The sequence below is a fragment of the Mustela putorius genome, unplaced genomic scaffold (genome assembly GCF_011764305.1).
Source record: "Mustela putorius furo isolate JIRA1106 unplaced genomic scaffold, ASM1176430v1.1 tig00000743_pilon_pilon_pilon, whole genome shotgun sequence".
In the NCBI taxonomy this organism is placed as follows: Eukaryota; Metazoa; Chordata; class Mammalia; order Carnivora; family Mustelidae; genus Mustela; species Mustela putorius.
In genome coordinates this window covers 9,944,134-9,959,859 of record NW_025421464.1, presented here as the reverse complement: position 1 = coordinate 9,959,859, position 15,726 = coordinate 9,944,134, and the positions used below count along the sequence as shown (strand labels likewise).

General features: G+C 44.3%; 1 protein-coding gene across 9 annotated transcripts in view; it reads left to right on the top strand.

Annotated features, from left to right (window-relative positions):
• CHD6 (chromodomain helicase DNA binding protein 6) overlaps window positions 1-15,726 on the top strand; it is a 192,294-nt gene that overhangs the window by 75,010 nt on the left and 101,558 nt on the right. For all 9 annotated transcript variants that reach the window (XM_045084209.1, XM_045084206.1, XM_045084207.1 and 6 more), the window contains 2 exons: window positions 6,034-6,181; window positions 7,972-8,121. In XM_045084209.1, the coding sequence (XP_044940144.1) occupies window positions 6,034-6,181; window positions 7,972-8,121 (298 nt within the window). The remainder of the gene's footprint in view (window positions 1-6,033; window positions 6,182-7,971; window positions 8,122-15,726) is intronic.

The window sequence follows — 15,726 nt, the reverse complement described above, 5'->3', positions numbered from 1 at the left end:
AGAGGGTTCACTGATTTTAAGGATCAGAACCGGGAAGTATCGTTGAGGATTCTGCTAGTGTTCTTTGCCTCCAACACTCCCTTGCATCCTTCTGGGTGTCAGCTCCATCCTTTGCTTTTCTTCTGGAAGTTGAACCGCGGCGGCCTGCAGCTCTGGGCTCACAGCTTAACAACCTTGTAATGCAGGAGGAAAGAGACTCATTTTCCTATGCAGTCCTGCCAATTTTTTTTTTTTTTTAAAGGAGGGACTGCTTAGTTGGCCTGGCTGGGTCATGTATCCATCCCTGGATCAGTCACTGTGGTAAAAGGAATAGGGTACTGTAGTCCCGCCTGACCTTCTGCCCACTTTTGTAGTCTGGAAGGTCCATAGTGGTTATCAGCAAAACAATGCTGAACATACACAGTATCCACTCCAGTCATGGCATAGGTATATATGAAAATAATTACGTTTTTTCTTGAACTATTTGAGAATAAGGTGCATGTATCCTGATTTTTTATCCCTAAGTACTCCCGTGAGTTTTTCCTAAGAGTAGTAGGACCATTTTCTTCCCTAACCATTGTCTAGTTGACTGCTTTTGTTCACTCGCAGCTAATAAGCACTCTGTGGGGAGACACTTCAAGGTCATGCAAAAATCCTGCTCATCTTCCCATGTTCTCAACAGTCATCCATTCCTGGATGGTCTGGACTGGACTCGTCTTTCCTCTAATGGTTGCAGAATGATCTTCCACCTCCACATTTCCTCTGCGTTTACCATTTGGGCTCTTTAGGAAGCAAGAGCTCTCCCTTCTCCCTTACACATTCATTATTTATCCGTCTATCCGTTATTGGTTTGGATTCCTGTTGTTCTCAGTTTCCGTAACTCATTACAGTCCTTAGTTGCTTTGGTGCTCAGATGGTCCCAGTTTTGACCCACAAGAGCTCTTCAGGTTTACTCCTGTGTCTTTTCACCAAGCTGCCTTCATTTTTTGAGCACCCCTTTACTTTCTGACATAGCAAGAATGTTTCAGGCTCATCTCATATCTTCCTACCTCAGCCTTGGAATTGGCTATTTCTGGAAGGAATTTTGGTATTACAGACCAAGGTGTGTGCGCTGGGTGGGTACATTGTGACTGCGGCGTCTCCACTTTTTGGCTCTTTCAGTTGTCAGAGTGAGGGGGAACACACACATACATGTGCACATTACATGCATGTACACACAACTATATGCACACAAGCATGATACATCCATAATACCCGTGTGCGCATTTATATGCATGTGTTCATATATGTGCTTATTTTAGAAATCCTGAGTCCCTGCTAATGCCTGCAGTTCAGATCCCCTGTTATCTTCCTCGCCTTAACAACATTTCATACTTACATCTTCTCTCTTCCTCATTGAGAACCACGACTCCTCACATCAACACATTTACTCATTTGCTTAATCCTGTATCACATCTAAAATGGCTTCAAAATTGCTTCATCCATATGCCTACCAAAAAGGCCAGGATTTTTTCACTGCCCCAAAAGCTGAAGGTATGTAGTCAAATACAGTTGACCCTTGAACAACACGGGTTTGAACTGCATGGATCCACTTATATGCAGATTTTCTATAATAATTACAGTATAGTACTGTAAATGGATTTTCTCTTCCTTAAAATTTCATTAGTAACATTAGCTCACTTCGTTGTAAGAATACAGTAGAATATACATATACAAAATAGGTGTTAATTGACTGTTTATATTAAGGCTTCTCGTCAGTAGTAGGCTACTAGTAGCTAAGTTTATTTGCCAGAGAGAGAGAGTGTGTGCACAAGCAGGGGGAGTGGCAGGCATGGAGCCTGGTGTAGAACTAAATCCCAGGACCCTGGGATCATGACCTGAGCTGAAGTCAGACCAACTGCGCCATCTAGGCATCCCTGTTTTTTAGTTTTATTTTACATTTTTTAGAGGGACAGGGGGAGTTTGTTTGTTTTTTTACGATTTATTTATTTGAGAGACAGAGCAAACATGTGGGGAGGGGCAGAGAGAATCCTTAAGCTGAGCGTGGAGACTGGCATGGGGCTCCATCCCAGGACCCTGAGACCATGACCTGATCCGAAATCAAGGATCAGCTGCTTAACCAGCTGAGCCATCTCGGTGCCCTGGGAGGGAGAGAATCTCAAACAGGCTCCACGTCCAGCATGGAGCCTCATGTGGGCTTGATCTCCCAGCCCTGAGATCATGACCTGCCCTGAAATCAAGTTGGACACTTACCTGACTGAGCCACCCAGGTGCCCCTCTTTTTAAAATACAAATAGACATATTTTCTTATTTTCCCTTTTTTCTTCCACGAAAGGTAGCATAATATGCCATTTTGCACTTAGTTTTTCACACTTAGCAGTGCATCTTGGAAACCATTCCACATCGGTGTGTGGGATTCTTAGTTGTTTTACAGCTGCATAGTACTCTACTGTAGGTGTCTGAATTTGTTCACTCTCGTTTCTTTATGTAGATAGTTTCTATTAACTTGCAGTTACTAAATAATGCTGCAGTGAGTAACCTCACTCGTATATATTTTCGTATTGTTGGAGGTGTATCTTTAGAGTATATTCCTATAAATGGAACTGCTAGATCAGAGGGTATATACATACGTAGTTTTGTTACATGTTATTTGACCCCTATTTTTGAAGAGCCTGGGGTTTCAGGGAGCAAACAAGCTTCCATGGACTGAATCTGTCTATAGGTAGAACAATTTGGAGGTTAAATGTCTTCATTTGATAAAACTCTCAAGCATTAAGTTTTCAGAAGTTATTCCAAAGAGGGAGAAAACACATTTCATCTACTCTTCCTGGAGAATGAATTTGGTGATATTTTCTTGTGTCCTATTTGAAAATCCCATTTATGAGCTTACAAAGAATCTTTTCTTCCTGATACTATCTGAAGAGCTCCAAGAAGAATTTTTGGAACTCAAAATTGATTCTGTTGCCAAAGGTAACCCTACAGGAATCACTTAGAAGATTTCTGAGCTGGAGTATTTTCTAACTTACCCACAAATAAGCAAGCAGGTTTCACCAGTTGTTTTCCTGTTTTACCAACATGTATTTAAGAAGATGTTCCTCTACTCCCCCTGGCCCCAGCTTCTGGCTAGGAAAATCTAGTAGTGTCCCAGGCTTGACTTTGAAAGTGCCTCAGTAACTTGTCCTTATACTCATTATTTAATGTGAGTCTGAAAAATGGAAGGCAAATATAAAATATATACAGATCATGTAGCAAAGATGCATATTTTGAGGAGGTTCTGTTCCTTAATTGTGGCTTGATCGTGGTTTAGGTTTGAGATTGAGTTTGAGTTGAGTACTTCTTAGTATATACACAGATAAATACATATAATGAAGAGTAAACATGTAGACAGAGTTTTGTAACATAATGAAGTTATATTTAGTAGTCAATAAATTGATTTCAGTTGTTGGGAGAAAGGATTTCAGATTTTACTAAAGATTAAACAGGGCCCTGAACATGTGACTGTATTATGGTGACTCTTAGTATATTAGTATATTAATCAGCTATTGTTAAATTTGTGTCCAAAAAATTAAGCACAAACCTTCTTTTGTTAAGAGATCCATATAAAAAACTGTCAACAACTATGGATTTGTGGATTTATTTTTCTGTATTTGGGTCATTGGAATATTTTGTTGCTACTTCTTTTGGTCATTATTTTGAGATTCAAATAACATTAAAGGAGATTTGAAGTTTTTACATTAAAAGGGAGACTGGGGTTTAAGAAGAAGACAGAAAACAAAATATGGTGTTAAAAGCCACCAGCTGTGGGTCAGATGAGCTGAGTGTGGGCCTCTGCTGGTGACTTTGGGACCTTTGCAGCTTTTGAACCTGTTTTCTTTATTTGGAATTTGAGGTTCATTTACCTGCTCTGACTCCCTCATGAGACTGTGGTTGTTAGTAGTGAAATGAGATGTGGAACACACAAGCGCTTCATAGAATGTAAATTGCTTTACAGTTTTCTTAGTGAGGAGCTATATAACATGACATGAATATCCTGCAAAAATTTAGGATCTTTGTAAATTATGTCACCTGTGTCTCCTGTTCTGAACTGATCAGTAGAACCTTTGTTTGTTCCTCCGTGTTGGAGAATACAGGTCCCTTATTAAAATGTATAATCTCCAAAATGGCAGGAGCCCTTAAGTTTAATTTCCTCAGGTGGGACAGAATAATTTTCGTAAAGACCTTTCCTGTGCGGTAAACAAGCCATTCTTCAGCCCGGAGACTTCAAGGACGTGCTATTTGTGCTGACCTGATTGAGGGTCCATGGGCAGTGAAGGGTGTTCAAGAGAGAGGCAGGCTGATTCCAGCAATCATCACTGATTGGTATTCCTGACAAAAGTTCGTCGTGCTGGGTCTCCCTCTCTACACAAGGCCATCTGCTTCCTTCTCTTCCGCCCACCTTCTGATCTCTTACCTGATAGAACATGGTTCTGGCTCTTTTCTCATCTTCCATGTTCTGTCCCTTGCTCACACATACTGGTTTTATTTCTCCTGGATCTTTTAAATCATCTTCACCTTTGAGTTTTCATTGATTATATTTAGCCTGGGTCTTCATTTCCTCTTGCCTGGGCTTGTCGTCTGGCTTTTGTCACACAGAATGAAGCCAGAGCGCTCTGGCTGGGTATGTACCAGTTTCCTTGCAGCCTCATTACTTAGTGCTTCTGTTCACTTGCCCTGTCGTCCAGCCATGCAGGCTGTCCTCTAATAGATGTGTGCTTAGCACTCTTCCATTCCCCCTAAGAGTGCCAGGGTGGTTAAGAGCGTGCCTGGGCTCACATCCTTTTCTCACCATTTACCAGCCATATGACCCTGGAAATCTAACTGAGCCTCACCGTGCTTCCTGATAAAACGAGGATAGTAGTACCCTCTGCCTCGTAAGGTGGATGTGAAGACTAAGTGAGGTAATGCATGTGAGAGACTTAAAGAGCTGTGCCTGTGTGTAATTGGTGCTTTATAACTAGTAGCTACAATTATTATTACTGCTACTGTTATAACTTCTGTTCCATGCCCATCCCTGCTCAGTTGCATTTTCCCGTATCTCCCCAGTGACGAGTGACCTTGATGCATCCGTCTATTCAGTAAGCGTCTACTGGGTACTTACTAATGTAGAAGGCATGAAACTGCTCACTGTGGGGAATACAAACCTTAATCAGATACTTACTGTCCTCTAGGAACTCAGAGTCTGGTAGGAGAGATCAGAGATGTATAAAATATTTATCCACTTACAAAGGTTTGTGGAGCAGCTACACAGGAGCCAGCCACTCAGTGGTTCTGAGACTGATGTCACAGTGAAAGACTAACTTTGGTGAAAGACAGAGTTGGTGTACCTTAGACAAAGCATTGCCGAGGTGCTTTGGGAATATGGAAAAGAGGCTTTATCAGCTAGGAGGTCAGGAAAAGCTTTTTAAGAGGTGTTGCCATCTTAGGACCATTCAGGATGGCTAGACTTTGCCTGTCTTCACCTCTCTCTGGAGACATTCAGCTACCCTTCTGGGCTGTGGCTGTAGGTGGCCTATAGGATTTTCAGAATTGTAACCTCCTCAAGGGCAAGGACAGTATTATTTTCATTTCTGAGTTCCTAGTACTTACTCTAAGGCTTATATAGACCATTTTCAGTAGAGGATGATGACAGATTAGGGAAATGTCTCTTCCCATGTAACTCAAAGGGAGATTAATTGACTGATTCTCAGTATCTTAATATCTGGCAATTAACGTTACTAGAGAAGACATTTATATAAACTGAAAGTGAGGTTTTGGGGATGTTCATATTATTTTATTTCTTACCACATTAATCATAGCCAAAGTAGTTATGATAGGGGTTTAAAAAAGTGAATTCTGCCTCAAGCCATATTTCTTCCCATCTTTCTGTGTAGTTCTGGGAAGAAACTCTTGTAGATTCCCCATTAAAGCCTACTCCGGGACAAGAATTCCAGAATGTGATACCATAACTTTCATCCCTTGAGCGCTCTTAGTTTTAAAAACTGCACAAGAGTTTTAATTCTGAATTTCTCCTTGTAGCAAGGAGCAAGGACCAACCCCAGTGGAGAGAAAGAAGAAAGGAAAGAGGAAAAGTGAAACCACAGTGGAGAGTTTAGAGCTGGATCAGGGCCTGCCGAACTCATCCCTGCGGAGTCCCGAGGAGTCCACTGAGTCTGCAGACAGCCAGGTACAGCTGTGAGCGGGAGCCCTGCTGGAGGTTACGGCCACCGCACAGATCCCGCTGACGCCAGCTCTGGTGCCCTCCTCTCCGTCTCCAGCCCACACCCCCTGCGCACAGACCCAGGCTGGGCTCTCACTGTTGGGTGGGTGAGCACCGAAGACCACAGGCTTTTTCCCCTAACATCCTGATCCTTATACTGATGGTCTCCTGAGTTTTTTTAGTGGTGTCTGCTTCCTTCTTGGGAAGTGACACGCGTCAGGCTGCAGAAAGAGTGAACGTGGGAAATAGAATTGTGGGTGCTCTGGGTAGACTTGGAGCGCCTACTGGCCATGGAGGTGGTGCTTTTAGGGCCCAGAATGCGAGGCCAGTCTGTGTAAGGACATTTTCATAATCCCAGATGCTGGGAAAGTCAGGGACAAATGTATTCATTTTGCCAAAATACTCAAGGAAGCTGGGCCAAACATGGAAACAAGGAGTTGCCCACATGAATGAGATTTCTAAAACTGCTGAAGGGAGCTCATGACTGGTAGGAATTTCCTCCCTGAGTTGAGGCCACCTGTCTTGGATAGCATTTCTGATATTTGGAAGTGCTATTTCCTCTGATATACACAGCAGTTGATCTGGGCTATGATGCCGCTGGGGGACCACGTGAAGTCATCCGACTACTGCACCTTCAAATATCCTCTGAATCCTCACAGATTCTAGATGGTCCTCACTGTAGGAGAGTGTCAGCTTCTAATGTCACGGTGGAAATTAGTAGTGTCTGGGGTGTCCGAGCAGCGACCCTCTCCATCCCCATGAACTCAGACTGTTGGCTGCCAGGTGTCCTGATGGGCCAGGCAGCGGCCTGTCGGGTTGATGGGAGTTGGCAGGGTTTTGAGTGTTTCCAGGATGGTAATCTGTACATTGGATGGGACGGGGAGCAGGATTTCATGAGGAATCCCTCATGGAAAGTTAAGTGTCATAGAGGTGACCTAGTGAAGAAACAGTGGGAACACAGAGGCCCAGGACGTATGCTTTAAAAAATAAGGGAGATAGTGTTTGGTTTTGTTTTTGCCCTTTAAGGTTGAGGTTGGAGAGAGAACCAGCTGGTGCATGGTTCCTAGCACTGTCTCTGCTGCTTGGATATGATGTGTACATGAGACAAACCATGTGCTTTTATGTTTGAGGAAAGCCACGGGGCTGTTTAGTTGTAGAATGTTGTCTCTCTAAAAGGTCACAAGTTACTTAATTATAGATGAGTCCTCAGATGGTGACTCATGAATCTTGTTTTGTCACACTTAAGATGTCTCCTTGCTTTGCAAGTAGTGGTATGAGATTCTCAAAGTAAGTCCTAATAAAATTGGTACTACTTAGAGTTTAAAGAAATACAGTAAGTATGTTGAATTTGACCAAAACCGAAACAGTAATAACTCCCTAAAGCCGGAGCTTCCAGCCGTGCTGGGAGAGATCTGAAAGATGACAGAGTTGACTTCCCATCCCTGTTTTACTGGAAAGGAAATTGGTTCCAGAAAGGAGAAAAAAAAAGCCACTGTCATTAATGACCACAGCACATGTCACTGGATTTGGAGACTATGTGGACCTTCTTCGCAGGGAAGAGAAGAATCTCCCTCAGCTACCTTTCATTTGGAGTGAACTTAATTCTTTAAAGAGTTGTGTCTAAGGAAGGCTGCTTGTGTACAGCAGGCGGGGTCTCCCATGCATGTTAGTGAGCGTCAATGAGTGTGTTCTTTCTCGTGCTGGCTTTTGCTTTTGACTCACAGAGCATGTTTGTGGTCGGTGTGTTTGCCCTGCAGAAGCGACGTTCAGGACGGCAGGTGAAGCGCAGAAAATACAACGAGGACCTGGACTTCAAGGTGGTGGATGACGATGGAGAGACGATCGCCGTTCTCGGGGCTGGCCGCACCTCCGCCCTCTCGGCTTCCACGCTGGCTTGGCAGGCAGAGGTATGGCCTTCAGGTTGGGGTACTGGCCTTGGCTGGACAGTCGTTTGGGCCCCGTGTTGGGTTTAGAGATTAGTTAAAATCTTTAAACTGAGCATGGGTGGCTCAGTTAGTTAAGCAACTCTTGATTTTGGCTCAGGTCGTGATCTCCCAGCAGTGAGACAGAGCCCTGTGTTGGGCTCCACACTGGGTGTGAAGCCTGCTTAAAATCCTCTCTCCTCCTCTTTCTACCCCTCTCCTACTGCTCTTGTGCTTTCTCTCTCATTAAGAAAAAAGAAGAAGAAGAACGTGCTAGATACAGAGACCACTCAGAAGGGGATGTGGACAGGAGAGGGGGGCAGTCAGCATTTTAGGAGAGGCATTTCCAACATGAACTAAAGCCCACAACCTGAATGGTACCATGGGCTCTAGTGTGATAGGCAGACGAGCTCAGCTGGATGGTGGGGTCTGATCTGAGGCGTCATAATGGGAGATGAGCCCTGAGTGGTAGGAAGAATCACATCATGTAGGGCCTAGATACTGGCTTAAAGTATTTGGCCTTTATACTGAAGATCAAATGGTTGGGGGCAGGGTATTGAGGTCAGGGTTCAAGCAGAGAAGAAACAGGATGGCCCTATTTGCACTTTTGGGATTTCCATTGGCAGCAGTTTCAAGGAGGAAGAGGGACCTGATATCCAGATGCTAGAAGGAAGAGAGGTAAATGTTGAAAAGGTCTGTGCCAAGGAGCTGACAGAGAAGACATTAGAAGCAAGAGAGGAAACAGGTTGTGCACATGGGAGGGGCACCATTGCCAGCAGCACCTTCTGGGACCCAGCCTGGCTCTTGTTCTGGGGTCCCTGTCACCGACTTGGCAGATTGCGTGCTCTGCGTACATGGCACAGCGCAAATTCCAGCCCTTCCTCCTGGGCACCTGGGGGCAGGGGTTGCTCCCTGAAGCCGGTAATGCTTTATCTTTCTAAACCACCTTGCCTCCAGCTTAAAGCTTTTTCATATACTTTCACATATCCTTTCCCTCTGTGCTTACATGGAAAGTAGCTGGGAGCAGGGGTTATTGTCCCCGTTTTAACAAACAAGAAACAGGCACAGAACCGTCTGGGTCATGGGATAACCTAGCAGCAGCTGACCAGTGACTAGCATGTCAGAAACGATTTCCGGTCTCTGTGCCAAGAGTCACCTAGGCAGTGGACACAGCACTTACTAGGCATAGTATTTGGATGTTCTGTCAGCGCAGCCCTCTTCCAGCAAACAGTTAAGAGTAGTGCTTGGAAGACTGCTGGGAGGCGACAGGAATCTGTTGCTCCAGAATGGATTTTCCTTCCTTGGAGATGTTACGGTTGGTTTGGTCATTAAAACACTATGAGGGAATTTATTTTCTCCTGGTAGCCATTTAGCCCGCCGTTAGCCATATTTCAGCTGTTGTTATGACTTCTTTCGTGGTACCTAAAGGGCAGCATTAGCTGATCTGACAGGAATAATTCAGGAAATTTTACATATCTTAACAAGCCTCTTTTTATCCTCTTGAGGATACAACAGAGAGAACTAATCTATGGTGAAATATAAGATGAAACCTGAATTCGCATTAATTATGCCTCAGAAATTGTTACTAAACTTAGGCAGAAAGAGGCCTGGTACGTGGTTTGGCGAGCCCGGGGGTCTGGGCCAGCAGGCGGGGCACGTGGCCCTGCAGGGGCGGCGAGTGGGTTTTGGTCAGCGCCCCACGGAGCCTGCGGCAGCATCTGGTTTGCATTTGGGGCTTCCTGGGGAGGTTTGAACAAAGATTTCCCAGGCTGATGCAGAGTTCGAAAACCCTGAGTCTCATCTAGGATTCCAGACAACCCTCAGTGCCCAGTAGCACAGAAAACCAGTTGAAGAAGCTCCCTTTTCCCGAGGTGTTTTGTTTGGCTGTTGCGCCTGCTTGCTGGCTTTGGCTGGGGGCAGAGAAGGGTGTGAGTCACTACCGGGGAAGCCCCGCTGCTCCCCCGTCGCACCTCTGGGCAGTGTGTTAGCAGCATGCCCTGCCTGGTCCTGTGGCTCCCGGCCCCTGGTTCAGCCCCAGATTGCGGCCTCAGCGTCAGTTATCCAGTGGGGAGTTTCGAGAAGCATCTTCACACCAGCTTCCCAGGAGCCCAGGACGGGTATGGTGGCACAGCTCTGCCCCAGAGCCTGGAGGACAGTCCCCTGACTGGGGTATGGGATTCTGGGGCAGGAAGGAAGTTTCCATCCTGACGGTGACTCTTTGCTTTCTTAGTCTTTGTCCAATGGATGTTGGTGCCTGGAATAGGGATGGGCTTCTGCAGTCGCTGCACATTTACAGTGTCGATTTTTACAAGGCTCTCTCGGTTTCTGCCTCCAGGAGTTTGCGCAGCTTGCATGATTTGCCTTTTAGAACAGAGGACTGTAATTTGAATGAGGCTTCAGTTCCCTGGGTCCTCCTGGGCCTCATTCTGTCTCTGCAGCCTGTACCCTGTTTTGCCTGGCCTTTTGCTGGGCCTGGCAGGCTGAGCCCAGGTGTTTCCTTCCCTAGGAATCCCCCAGGTTCCCTGAGCTGAGGCGGCAGTACCCCTGCTCTGCGCTCTAAGGTGGTTGCTTCTTAACGCCTAGATTAAATCAGAATTCCTTCCTGATTTTTTTTTTTTTAAGTAGGCTCCATGCCCAGCACGGAGCCTAACACAGGGCTTGAACTCTCGCGACCCTAAGATTAAGACCTGAGCTGAGATCAAGAGTTGGACGCTTAACCGACTGAGCCACCCAGGCAACCGCTGCCTGGTTTTTTAAACACACTATCTGTTTGCCCTCATTTATTCCCCTCCTCATTCCGTGTAGTGCTTTTGCTCCCCTAAGACTGTTACTTAGTATTCCGTACATGCTTCCTGCTTTCCGGTGGACTCATTCGCTCATCCTTTGGACTCACTTCAGCTTTCCTTCTTGCTTGTTGTCTTCTTCTTCTTCTTTTTTAAAGATTTATTTATTTATTTGACAGACAGAGATCACAAGTAGGCAGAGAGGCAGGCCTTGAGAGAGAAGGAAGCAGGCTCCCTGCTGAGCAGAGAGCCCAGTGCGGGGCTCGATCCCAGGACCCTGAGATCATGACCTGAGCTGAAGGCAGAGGCTTTAACCCACTGAGCTACCCAGGTGCCCCCTGCTTATTCTCTTCTTAGGAGCCACCATTAAAATAGGCTCAAACCTCACCTCTTTTGTGAAATCTAAGCTGTTCTTGCTTTCTGTGTTCTTGTTTGACTTAGGGCTCCTGTCACACCACTTAGAATTTATCCTGGGACGTTTCTAAGAAAAATGTTTTATGTTGCTTTCCCTGCATGCATGTAAGCTCCTGAGACTGCCCATCTTGTTTGATGCTACCTGTGTACCCTCTGTGGCACTCAGTAAATATGTGGTGAATTGAAAAGTGATTTGCTTCTTTCTAGAGCCTCTCCCATGTGCCTACCTAAGTAGAAATAAATCAGGTGGTTGGTTGAGGTTGGGGGCAACTTGGGTTGAAAATTTTTGAAATTTTCCCCAAGGAAAAAAAGTTTAAATTATATGAGTCTCTGACAGGAAGGAGAATGAATTAAAATGGCCTTCTTTGAAGGATAATTTGAGAAAATTCCAAGTAGCTGAGAACAGATGGTTGTTATGGAAGTGTGTTTGGCAAGCAGATTTAGTTTATATCTGTGTGTATCTGTATACACTGAGTGTTTATACACATATGATCGTGCTTATGCACAATCTCTGTTTAGAAAAGTCCTGATTTTCTAGTTTCCTTCCTACTTTGATGTGTATTTTGGAAAGGCTGTTCCCATTCCCTTTTATTAGGATAGGGTAATACCTGCTCACGGTATTTTCATGATAACCACTGCTTTTTTTTTTTTTTTTTAACACTAGTGTTCATCCCTCTTTCTTTAACCAGTGCCAAAAGATAAATTGAAACTTTATTTCAGATTCCTTAATTTTTTACTTGAAAATTTTCTTTGGTAAAGAATGTTTGAAGCCCTCTTCCCATTTATTACTCAGAGTAAAGTTCTATCCTTTCTTGTCCATGTGTTAACCTTTCCTTGGCTTTGGCTGGTCCTACTTAAAAACTCCGAAGAGCCACCAGAATCCTACGACTAAAATCTTATCTTTTTCTGTTCTTCATGAAGACAAGAATAAGAATGTGTGAAACAGTCTGGTAGTGAGGAAGAGGTGGTTGTTCTTTCAGCATGTGTGTACATGTATGAACGCTCCCTGGCCAGTAAGGGTTACACGGACTCGAGAGGAGGTAGGAGAGGTCGTCAGCAATTCTGAAAGTTTAATGCTGGTTAACAGAGATCTCACACGGTTCCCTATCTTCTGTGTTCCCATAGCACTTGCTTTATACCATTACGACCATGTTGTATTGCAAAATCTCTTACCATTATTTATTCAGAAATACTTACCGAGCACCTGATACCTGCCACCGACTGTTTTATACTGGAGATAATCTCAGGGAACAAAAGGAACAAGGATCCCCACTCTTGCAGAGGGAACCACCGCAAGTGGAGGAGGAAGCCTGCGAAACTGTGCACGTGCTCTTGCCTTCACATTTGCTGCATTTTGAACCTTGTGAGATAGAAGGCCCAATGGTGAAGCTCAGAGCTTCCAAAGCATGGAAATAACAAGGGAGAGGCTGGGAATAAACCAAAAAATAGTAAAATTGTGTAGTTTTTTCATGGTGGTTAAGTGCTATGAAAAAAAAATCAGAAGAGTGATGTGGAATTGACGAAAGAGGGTTGTAGTTTTAAATAGGGTGGTCCGTTTTGGCCTCACAAGGGTATCATCTGAGCAAAGAACTGTAGAGGGTAAAGGAATGAGGGAGTCATGAGGGGGAAAAGAGCATTTCAGGTAGAGGGAATAGCTTATGCAGTGTCAGGGGTAGACCCAGGCTGCCAGCATATATGATGAAAACACAGGGAGATGGAAAGCTAATGGGAGATGGGAGGCTTGGTGAGGTCCAGCAGAGTTTGTAGGCCTTTGAACAATCCTTGGTTTTACTCGGAGTTAAAAGGGAACCCTTTTAGGGAGTTTAAGTAAAAGAGGGACATAATAAAAAGGGCCATTCTGAATGTTATATTACAAATAGACTAGTTGAGCAGGAGTATCAGGGAGACTAGTTAGAAGGCTTTTGGAAATCATCTGGGTGAGAAATGAAGGTGGTTTAGACCAGGGTAGAAGCAGTGGAAGTGGTGAGAAATTGTTGGATTCTGGGTATATTTTGAAGATGGAGCCAGCATGATTTCTTGGCTAATCAGGCATGGTATGTAGAAAGAAAAGAGGAATCAAGGATCACACCAAGAAGGGCATCTGGGTGGTTCGGTTGATTGGGTGGCAGCCTTCAGCTCAGGTCATGATCCCAGGGTCCTGGGATTGAGCCCCACATCAAGATCCCTGCTCAGTGGGGAGTCAGCTTCTCCTTCTTCCTCTATCCCCACCCCTGCTTGCGCTGTCTCTCTCTCTCAAATAAATAAAATCATAAAAAAAGAGAGAGAGAGAGAGAGGTTACACCAAAATTTTTTGGGTTTGAACACCAAGAATGATTGAGTTCTCTGTCACTCTGGTGGGAGAAAACTGCAGGGGGGTAAGGGTGGGAGGTTGGCCAGGGTGGCCGGAGTTCCTTGTAGACATTTTAAGTGTGAGATAATCTGTTTCACACATTCTTATTTTTGTCTTCATGAAGAACAGAAAAAGATAAGGTCATCAAGTAGAGATGGTACATAACAAGTAGATACATGAGTGTGAGAATTGAGGAGAAGTTCTTAGCTGGTGTCATGATGTAGCCCGTATTTAAAACCACTTGACTGGACAAGATCATCGGGTAAATGAGTATAGATGGAAAAGAGTAAAAAGTGGGCCCTAGGGAGCTCCAACAATTAGAGTTGATATTGGGGGATTCCTACTTCCAGGGAAGATACAGTCAGTCATAGCAGGGTAACACTCACTGTAAGGGGAAAAAAAAATGTAAATTGCAAAGAATTTTTTTTTAATATTTATTTATTTGACAGAACCCACAAGCAGGCTGAGAGGCAGGCGTGGGGGGGGGATCAGGCTCCCCGCTGAGCAGAGTCCCCCGACACGGGGCCCAATCCCAGGACCCTGGGACCACGACCCAAGCTGAGGGCAGAGGCTTTAACCCACTGAGCCACCCAGGTGCCCCTCAAAGAATGTATTTTTAAAGACATCTGATATCTGTCTAACAAGAATTAGACAAACTAAAATTCCAGACAGCAAAGAGCTATTCCTAGATGAGCCAACAGTTGCAGACTGTTTCTTCTCTGGGAGCATTCCTCAATTCTGGGCATGGGTTGAGGATCAGGCTTGGCACAAACAGATTATTCTGGGTTGAAGGGAAAGCCATCTGACCCTGCTGGTGATGGATTATACAGGGTTGGTGAGATGATTGGAAACTAGAGGAATCCCCAAAGCAAGGGGCTTTCCCCAGGAGACTTGTTGAATTCTGGGGTAGTCCAGGAAGTTAGTGGCTCATCCAGAAGGCAGATTGAAATCTCACAGTCTTACGGTACTTGGTGGGAAAAATCTCACTAAAGGGGTGGGCCCAGTATAGACGAACAGACTCTCCCTTAGGAGAGATTTTTAACCTGCTTGGGATTGGAGACTCCAGGGCTCAGGGGTAAAAAAGACGTGCCAGACTCATTTGGTGGTAACCTTGGACATTCATGCTTGAGAAACAGGGTAAAATGAGATGGGCTGAATTTTACTGGTAACACAGGCCTGACTCAGTTTAGTCTCTGACTGGACTCAAGGGAACACCCCCTCTCATAGTTTGTCCAAGAGAAAATAGGGAACAGTTGTGGAAAATATTGTTTGGAGCTGCTATGTTTTCCTTTTTTCACAAGATCTACCATAAGTAAAAAAACTACTATTCATTTGAAAAGGCTGGAAAAAATGTGACTAAAAAGCAAGCAAATACATATATAATACAAACAGACTCTAAATGATCCAGATATTGGAGTTAGCAGAAAAGAACTTTAGAATAACTATGACTGTGTTGTGAAAGAAAATAAAAGAAGATGGGCAAAAATGTTCTAAAGTGACAAATTCCAGTGGAGAAATGAATCTGTAAAGAGAATCAAATCAACAGTCTGGAACTGAAAATTCCAATTAAAAAACTTAGAACACAGTGGATAACTTTAAAAGCAGATTAGATACAGCAGAAGATAAGATTGGTGACTTTGAAGACGATCAATAGAAAATTTCTAACCTGAAGCATAGAAGAATGCAAAGAACAGAACAAGACATAAGAAACAGTTGGGGTGCAGTGAAAAGTTGTAGTGTATATCTGATTAGAGTCCTAGGCAGGGAGGAGAGATGGGGGCAGAGGAGTGGTTGAAGGTAATATTAATGGCCAAGACCGCCCCCCCCCACTCCATAAACTGTTGGGGGATATCAACCAATAGATTGAACATCAGGTACAACTCCCATGCAGAAAAAACACAAAAGTGAAAACCATACCTAGGCATATCTGAAACTGTAGAAAACCAAAGAGTAAAAAACCACTAGATAAATACTGAGTACTAACATTGTATTAAATGGTAGGATACGGAATACTTTTCCCTTGGATTTGGGAATAAGAAAAAA